The sequence below is a fragment of the Hydra vulgaris genome, chromosome 07, assembly GCF_038396675.1.
Source record: "Hydra vulgaris chromosome 07, alternate assembly HydraT2T_AEP".
Taxonomy (NCBI): Eukaryota; Metazoa; Cnidaria; class Hydrozoa; order Anthoathecata; family Hydridae; genus Hydra; species Hydra vulgaris.
In genome coordinates, this window is record NC_088926.1 from 10,316,886 (window position 1) to 10,326,536 (window position 9,651).

The following is a 9,651-nucleotide window of genomic DNA, read 5'->3' on the forward strand; positions in this document are numbered from 1 at the left end:
TTTTACCGACGGTGCGGTAACGCCGATGCTTAATTTTAAAGTACATTTTCACTTTTTGTTAAAAAAAATTAAGTTAAGATATACTTTTCCCAAAATAATGTATTTTTTTTTGGTATAAAAAATTTAATTTTTAGTCGTATATAAACTCATTTAATTATATTAAATATGGCTGTATACTAGGCAGCAGCAATTTTTGGCTTTAAATTGCTTCAAGCTGGAGTAGATAGTTTGTTAGAAAATAAGAGTTTTAGCGTGAAAAGTAAGATCTAAAGTTAACTAGAAGCAATCTTATTTAAAAAGTAAGTTTGAAATATCAACTTAAATAAACCGCATTTGAGACGCCATTTTTTGTAGATTTATAAAGAAAAGGTAAGGTAAATTGAAAATCGGATAATGATACTTTGCAAAAAATTGCGATGATTGTAGCCTGGAAACATAAAAGCCCTCAAGTTTCTGAGGTCCCCCCGCCCCAAACATGAGAGCAACAACTTTATAAAATCATTTTCTAATCATGTTGCAACCTTGTTTGATTGTTTTTAAAACAAAACAGTTCAAGTTCTAAATTTAAGAGTTTATTTAAGAACAATAAAATAAATTCAAAAAAAATTATTGCAACAAGATATTTCCGTATTACATTGATTAAATTGCACCAAATTTAAACCAAATTAAAAAATTCCAAATTTTCGTACAAAAACATCAACATTTGAAAACATTCAGCCGTCATCCTGTTTCGCTTAGCATACAAATTATTTAATGCGTCAGAAAAAAGGCGCTCACTTGGTGCACTGGTAGCAGGTGTACATAAAATTATCGTTGAAATGCAATACAATATTGGAAAAACATATCGATTTTGATGCCAAAACTCTAAAACATTTTGTTCGTGCACTGACAATCTTATATATTCACTGATTTCTTTTTTTAAATCTAAGGTTACATTTTTGTCACTATCACTTCCGGAATCATCTTCTTCATCCTCAAATGACAACTTAAATTTTTTTGATTCCTTTGTCACCTTTTTAATTGGAATTATTTTACCAACTCTTTTTGCGAGATAAAAATCTTACAAAAATGCTTTCACAATTTTTAAATATTTCTTTTTTTCGTACTTTTCAAAGAATTGAAAACTTTTATAATTTGGATCCAAAAAAGTGGCACACAATAAAAAGGAATTATTCTCTAATTTATATGAATCTTTGTAAGTTTGTAAAGATTCTAACAAATGTGATTTCAATATTACAATTAAAGGAGGAGTTTCACTTTTATTCTTACTCAGCTACTTCTCAAGGTACTTAATACTTGGAATAATTAAAGAACACGTTGCATACCTATCGCCAGATAGTAAAACACTTACTTGATTAAAGCTTAATAAAGCATTTACCCTTTCTTTTAAGTTAACCATTTCATTTTCATCGCGTAAATATTTTCTCATATCTTTGTATTGTTGTTTCGAATTAAAGATATCTTTTACGTAGGAGTGAAGCTTAAGCATTTGCTCTGCCATAAGAAACGTAGTGTCCCAACGAGTTTTCACATCTTGAATCAAATGAAGTATGTTATTTTTTTCGACACCTTGTCGTATTTGACTTTCCTCTAATAAATCATTAAGTTGAAAAGAATGATTGAAAGATGTAACAATTTTCCTGCACTTAGTTAATGTTCTTGCAATGAAAAAGAATTTAGACGAACGTTCTTGCAATGAAAAAGAGTTTAGACGATCTTTTTCACCTTCTTCAACTAAATCTATGACATTTTTAACAACTAATTGCAAAACATGTCCCACGCATCTTATTGGTTAAATGTTTAAAGAAACTTTTAAAAAATTTAGACAGTTGCGTACGTTACTGGCGTTGTCTGATACTATACTCATTATTTTATCATCCACTTTAAACTTTTCTACAATTTTTAGCAAAGCCTCTTTTAAATTATCTGCATCATGGCGGCCATTAAGGTATGCAAAGCCCAAACAAAAACTGATGAAATTTGTTTTGTCAGCAATGAAATGTGCAGTTGCAGATACGTAACTATAGTTTTGACAGGACGTCCATCCGTCAGTAGTAATAGATAAAACTTTAATTGATAATAATTTTGATTTCAAAAGTTCAACTTTTTCTCAATATAAATCTGTTAAAAGAGATCTTAACTTTTTTCGGCAAGGCAATTTATACTTTGGATTTAAACACAAAACAAATTCTTTAAATGCATTACTTTCTACCAACATAAATGGAAGACAACAGGCAATAATGAAAATTAAAAGAGCTCTATCAATCTTATCGCTAACTTCTTTTGACAAGCCACTCATAGTTCGTTTTTTTTTTGGCGTTATTATTTCGTGATCATGTTCAAGATGGTAATCTAATATACTCTTTGATGTTTTACAAGAGTACTTTTTAGGTCTGTTACTATTACATTGATTGCATATCCATTTTGATGTTTCCTCCTCGATTGATTAATATTCGTATGTAGTTTTAGCTGCTTCTTCAATGGACTGAGCATCAACTTCAATTTCTGTTTGACCGGATGAAAAACTTGAACTTGTTTCGCTATCGTTATGATCTGCAGGGTTTTGTTCATCTATAGTCTTTCTTTTATCCAATCTTTTCTTTAAATCAGATATTGGAGCAGCATATTCAATTGGAGAAAACGTATTATTTTTCGACATAGTTTAAAAATGCAATTTCTAAAAGTAAATTTAAATATATTTTTGAGAATAAGGGTTTATCTAATATATAGTGGGAAACCATTACTTTGAGGTGTCAGTTAAGACATTCCTTAAATTTTGTTGTGTTGAGAAATTATATGAACATAATATGAATTAAGACAAATAAATCAACTTAAAGACATTCATTAAATTTTATTGTTTTTAAGAAAATTAAAATACGTAATATAATTTGTGACAATTAGGTAACAAAAATGTTTTGTTTGTACCTAGTATTGTCCCACATTTTTTTTTATTGAATTAAATAAAAATTGGTTTGTTAGTAGAACAACTCCGCCAAAAACAGCTGATATTTTATACCGAATGCATAATTAGTTATTAGTATTTTAATAATAATTTAAAAAAAAAAAAAAATTGAGAGTTGAACAAGATATATATTCAATTACACAATATAGAAATAATAAAAAACATTAATTGCGTAACAACTACAATCATATTGTCGTCACTGTAAAAACTGCGTTTTATGAGTGTAGAACAAAATAAATTAGGTATTATTACCTCAAAAAATGATTGCTGGTATTATATAAAAGAAATCCGAAAAAGCTTCTGCATACAACACCTTTCAAAAATATGGCACCATTTTTTTTTCTAATAGTTTATGATTCATTTTAATTAGAAATTGAAAAAATCCAGATTTAAACCGCTTTTCATTGAAAGTTAAAACAAGTACTTAGTGATAAGGGGGGGGGGGGGTGAGCAATTGGATACAGTTTTTTTTCTATTACAAAACTCCAAGTGTATATCGCGCAAACTTGAGAAAAAAAAGTCTTCTCCGAAAACTTGAAAAACTCTGAAAATCAACTTTGAAAAAGATGCCATGGAGATCTAAATTGTAACTTACAGCAATTTGTTATTAAAAAAATGGCGCTCAAACCACTTCACAACTAACACATAACAAGATTTTAAAAAAGTATTTTTTGGGTAAAAGTAACAATATATTTTATTAAAATTAACAATATATTTAGTCGACTAAATTTAGTTAGACTAAAACGTTAGTCGACTAAATTCAGTTAGACTAAAAAGTTAGTCGACTAAATTTATTTAGACGAAAAAGTAAGTCGACTAAACTTAGTTAGACTAAAAAGTCGACTAATTTATTTACGCTAAAAATTTAGTCGACTAGTTTTAGTTACGCTAAAAAGTTAGTCGACTAATTTTAGTTAGACTAAAAAGTTAGTCGGGTAATTTTAGTTGCGGTTTTTTTAGTTAAGTTAGCTACAATTTTTAGTTTTGGTCACAACACTACTATTATTGTTATTATTGCACTTATTATTTTAATTACTATTACACAGGTCAACAACAAAAAAATTTTTTTCTGGTGCCGAGCAAACAATTTGTTTTTTGTATAGCATTTCTCATTTTGATTTCAAATATGCAACTCTTTTTTTACCATCAGGTCAAGTTGTAAAGATATTTAGGTTCAAATCTTAAGTATTTAGGGTAAAGTCCCTAATATTGTCGAAAAAAAAGTTATTCAAAAGTATGTCAACCTGGGTCTCAAAAGAAGCGTATTTTCATAGAGATTTTAAAAATGTTATTCATTTGTAATAAAAATAAGTATTTTGTGTATTTTTGGTGAATAACATTATGTTGACTTTTTTTTAAGAGTCTTTAGCATTTTTTCACATAATTTTTTTGTCAATAAATTTTAAGGAAAAATATTTATGTTTTCTAAAATCTCTATGAAAATACGCTTCTTTTGAGACCCAGGTTGACATACTTTTGAATAACTTTTTTTCGACAATATTAGGGACTTTACCCTAAATACTTAAGATTTGAACCTAAATATCTTTACAACTTGACCTGATGGTAAAAAAAGAGTTACATATTTGGAATCAAAATGAGAAATGCTATACAAAAAACAAATTGTTTGCTCGGCAGCAGAAAAATTTTTTTTTTTGTTGACCTGTGTTAATGATATCAGTTATTATTAGTAATAATAATAACTGATATCAATAATAGTAATAATAAATTTTTATCATTTTCTATCACGTTATGTTGTATATTCAGGTATTTACTTTATATTAGTACTTCTACTATTGTAAATTTCCTTGAAATGTTATAACTTATTTCGAAAATATATTTGATTGAAACTACTAGTAGGTTCCGCCGACGATCTACAGTGCCTTGCTAGCGTAGTATATATAATGTATATATAGCGTAGTATCGGGGGCGGATCCAGCATTTTTCGGTCTTTTAGAACATGGAGCAAATTCTAAACATTTTTATTTTTATACTTATGTCAATTAAGGATGCTTCGCAATAAATTGCGATGATTGGAGCCTGGGAACAAAAAAGCCCCTTCCTCTCTGCTTTAAAGGTGAGAGCAACAAGGTGATAAAATAGTTTTTGTATTATTCTCAACTGAATTTTAGATTTATCAATAAATTTTAAATTTCATAGTAAAATGTTTCAGCATTCAATAATGATGACCATATAAAATTTGTATACCCCTCAAATTGAGGGGTGTTTTCATTATCGTTATTTTTTGTAAAGCATCCTTATTTGACATAAATATAAACATATAAATGCTTGGAGTTTGCTCCATGCCTGGAAGTTAGCCATCTCTAAGAACAAAAAATGCTGGATCCGCCTCTGCGTAGTATATATATTGTATAGCGATCTATAGTGCCTCGTTAGTTATAGTATCCTATACAAATACTCATTAGCAATAAAATATGGCTTAATTGAAGATTGGAATTGGTGTGCAAAGATTTCTTAAAACTGTTAGATGCATATAGCCTCTCCTTCGCATTACCTTGCATTTCAGCGGCAATCCTTCCAACTAGGTTTTTAAGGAAAATAAATAGTTTTTAAGTTTTAAGGGGAAAAAAAAATTCCAACTAACAATATTTTTCTAGAATACATAAAATAAACTTATTTACATATAAATACATATAAAAACACGACTAGAAAAAACTCTTAATTCTAATATGTATATATATATATATATATATATATATATATATATATATATATATATATATTTATATATATAGACACATACACACATACACACCCACACACACACACACACGCACGCACGCACGCACGCACGCACGCACACACACAAACACATATAACTGACCTATCAAAACCTAGAAACTATGTATAAAGCAGTTGTTAGAATATTTAATAAAAACATGTAAGCATATATAATAAACAAACTTGTTGAGTAGGGCTGATTCAAAGTTTGAACGTAAAAATTAATAGCACCAGTCATCACATTGGCTAACAAAAAGTAAATTAACAAATTTTGATTGACTACTTTGTACAATAATGGAATATTATAATTGGTTATCTCATTCCTTCTTTTCTTCTTGACATTTATAATTGCAAAAGTTATTAAGTCCACAATTAAAAAGCCTAGAAGTAGAAAAGCATTGAAAGAAATCTGAAAGCAAAAATAAGATAAGTTTGCCATTTGCCTTGATATAGGCATAGATAAATAACCCAAAATGTTTGTTAGGGTGCATCCAATAAAAAACCACAATCCTAACCAACACACCTTGTTAATTGCTTTGTATTTTGTTTTAATCAACTGTTTGCCAAAAAAAATTCCGAAAAAGTAAATACTTATATATCCAAGAGTTGAACAAATTCCTTCTCTATTTGCATCTATAAAACTAACTCTCTGGTTGTCTCCATTAAAACCACTTTGGATTATACTTGCTAGACCAAATGAGGACAGCATAGTCTGATAAATAATGATAATACCAAAGGATATCATAACCAAACAGGTTTGCTTTAGTAAAAATGGTAAAATATACAATATCACAAAAGCAAATATTTTGACAACTGCTAAGGTCATAAAAAAGTTCCAATGAACTCCATATTCAGAGATGTTTTCTTGATAATTAGCTATTTTAATCAGCATAACACGAAAAATACCTAAAGCTAATAAAAATATTGAGCTTTTAAATGTTTTAATTAAGCTTTGAACATTTAGTTTATTGCTTTGCCTAACAAACGATGAAGTCATCGCAGTACTAAAAATAATAGAACCAACAGCACAGTCCATAACACCAATGCCAAACACTTCAGCTTTTGCAAACCTTCTTGGAAATACATCAAAATCTACAGCTAAAATACAAACAGCAGTAGCAATTTGAATGTTGGCTTTGTAAATACCAATATAATGAAAATCTCCAGTATCCGTCTCTTTAATGAAATTCAAGATACTCGTTAAAGATTTTTTTTCTGTATATAAATACAATAAAATTAACACAGAAATAAGCAGAATAACTACAGATAGGCAATTAAAATTTGAAAAAACTGTAAAAAAAAGCACCATGGGGATTACTATTAAAACATTATCAATACATAAATCAAGAAACCAATGCAGTTGGTTTTGAATGTAGATTAACCGAAAGCCAATTGATAATACACAGCATAATACAGAAAGAGTAGCCGTTGAAAAAATATCTATTAATGTTGTGCCATGAGTGTTTAAGATGAAAAGCTCCTTGGCTTTTTTCAGATTTGCATCCATAAGATTTTTTTCTTCTTACTAAGAATACTAACTAAAAAAAAAAAAAAAACTGAAATATATACACCTAAGTATGCAGTTCATAAATAAGTTGAGGCTTTAGTAATTAGATACAATTGCTGAGGTTTGGACAGGCATTATCTATGTATGAAGATTATCTAATACAGATAAAGAAAAATATTTTTCTTCATTTTTTAAATCTTCTTTTTCTAAATAGAGCGAGAAGAATTTATTACAATCATGTTGACCTGATAAAACAATGCAGTAGTATAAAAAGTATATAAAAAAACACTTAAAAAAAAATGATTCTACTGTATTCGCATATTAAAATCCAATATATTTTGTTCACTTTAATTTTTAAATCACACACTTTAAGCACTCAGATAGATACACACAGTAACAGAAGATACACACAGCTAGGTGATTTTTTGAGAAAAAGAAGCAAAATAATTAAAAAAAAAAGAGGATAAATAAGAAGCAAAAAGGTAAAAAAATTTTTTTTGACATAATAAAAGTCTTTTATACAAAAATATTGCACAAGTAAATCTAAACACCATCTATGAATGCTGGATAATCACAAAATAACTTTATTGATTATGTCATACAGCGCATCACAGATCAGGTAACACTTATCTAAAAATAGATATGAGAGAGATCTAATACCAGAAAAAAAGCTTCTAAATTTTGAACACACCTAAAAGAGCGCACATATTAATACTATCCTACCAAAATAATATAGCTAGCTATATAATATAGCTACTACAGATAGAATATATATGTTCTATATTATGCATAATATAGCTACAGCATAATAGCTGTAGTAGATAGAAAAATTGATTTTTTTTTTTTTGCTGTACCAGATCTCTCTTTGTCCTTTAGACAAATATTTCTAAATATTAAAAATGTTAAAATCATCAAAAAGTGATTTTTTTTTTTTTGATTTTAAGAATCTCTTTAAATCATGGAAAAAAAAATTTTAATTTTATTCATTTACAAATTATAATTTTTATCATGTTTTTGACATGGATTACTATTTTTTTAAATTATTAGATGTGTACTAATGATATTGTTCTAACTACACTACCTTAGATTTCTCTTCAATGAAAATAAGATAAAACTAATTCGAACCCAGAGTCCTTGTAAAATAAGTAAACAGTCAATTTGCAAAATATTATTAGGAACGCGGAAATTGTGTTTTACGGAACAGAATTTTGTGCTAAAACTTTGTTCCCACTTTTTTTGAACATTTTTAATAGTTTTGTTGAGGTGTTTCTTAGTAATATTAGGTAACGGTACCAGTAACTGACCGTATAAGAGAAAAAATTGCGTACGATTGCCATATTTTTAAAGTTGTTTGCCAATTATATAGTCTTTATAGTTCTAATAACTTACCATACTATCTTCAATCATACTGTTATGCAATATTTTACAAAGTACAATTTTTGTACTTTGTAAAATACATGTTTTAGGAGCTGTTTTTTTAAAGCATGATTTTGAGTTTGTAATTGATCATCTAAAAAAAAAAATTCAGTACTTGACCGCCCTTTGCTTTAGTAGTTGACCACATGTTAAACGAGAGAAAAATAAAAGCTGTGATAATTTTTTTATTTTAGTTCAGTTAATATAACATTGCAAAGATATTTTGTGTATCTTTTAAGCGATGCAACGCAAATACAACATTTTATTAAAAATGAAATATTGAGTAAACGTTCATTTCTAGTATAAGGTATGACCCACGTCAGGATCACAACAAAGACAACATTTTAATTTATATATATATACATATTTATGTCAACAAATACAAAATTTTATTACATATGAAATGGCGAATAAACGTTCATATCCGGTATAAGGTATGATCCACGTTGCAAACACAAGTTTGGAGGGCGGATTTTCCTTCATATTTGCTCCCTTAAATATACAAGTTTATCTTCCTTAACTGCCCAACGATAGGAAGAAGTTCCACTCTGATTTGAGGCCAGCCATTAAACTAGATCACTGGTATCGTTAATATCACTATCGCTAATAGACAACAACGGGTAATGATTGGAACATAAACGTCCGTTGGGAATAGGTGACCCAAAAGGATCAGTTCTTACATCACTATTACTTTTGTTCTTCAAGAATTAATTACTAGACTGAATTTATAACCATACCAAATTATACACCAATGATGACAACATCACATGAGTTATCGATGTCAATCAGTTTTCTTTTGATTATGAAAAGTTGCAAGCGGATATCGACAGCGTTGTAAATTGATTACCCAACTGTCATATGAATTTTAACAACGAGACGTGTAAAATAATGAAAGTTGGTTGTCGTAAAAGCTAATTGATAATACCAAAGCTGACATTGTTAGTAACAATCTAGTTCTAGCATGCATTGAGCAAGACCTTGGAGTACTTATATCCAACAACCTCAAAGTCAAAGTACAAATAGAAAC

General features: G+C 28.5%; 1 protein-coding gene across 1 annotated transcript; it reads right to left on the reverse strand.

The window, feature by feature from the left end:
* Positions 1-5,646: 5,646 nt before the first annotated feature.
* On the reverse strand, positions 5,647-8,341 carry LOC105844427 (phosphatidylinositol-glycan biosynthesis class W protein). The gene is made up of 2 exons (XM_065801004.1): positions 8,290-8,341; positions 5,647-7,239 (listed from the first exon to the last, which is right to left on the reverse strand). The coding sequence occupies exon 2, from the start codon at positions 7,206-7,208 to the stop codon at positions 5,808-5,810; it is 1,401 nt and encodes a 466-aa protein (XP_065657076.1). The 5' UTR covers positions 7,209-7,239; positions 8,290-8,341; the 3' UTR covers positions 5,647-5,807.
* Positions 8,342-9,651: the final 1,310 nt, after the last annotated feature.

Excerpts from the sequence above, each read along its gene's own strand:
- LOC105844427 (XM_065801004.1), bottom strand. The coding sequence starts at position 7,208 with ATGGATGCAAATCTGAAAAAAGCCAAGGAGCTTTTCATCTTAAACACT.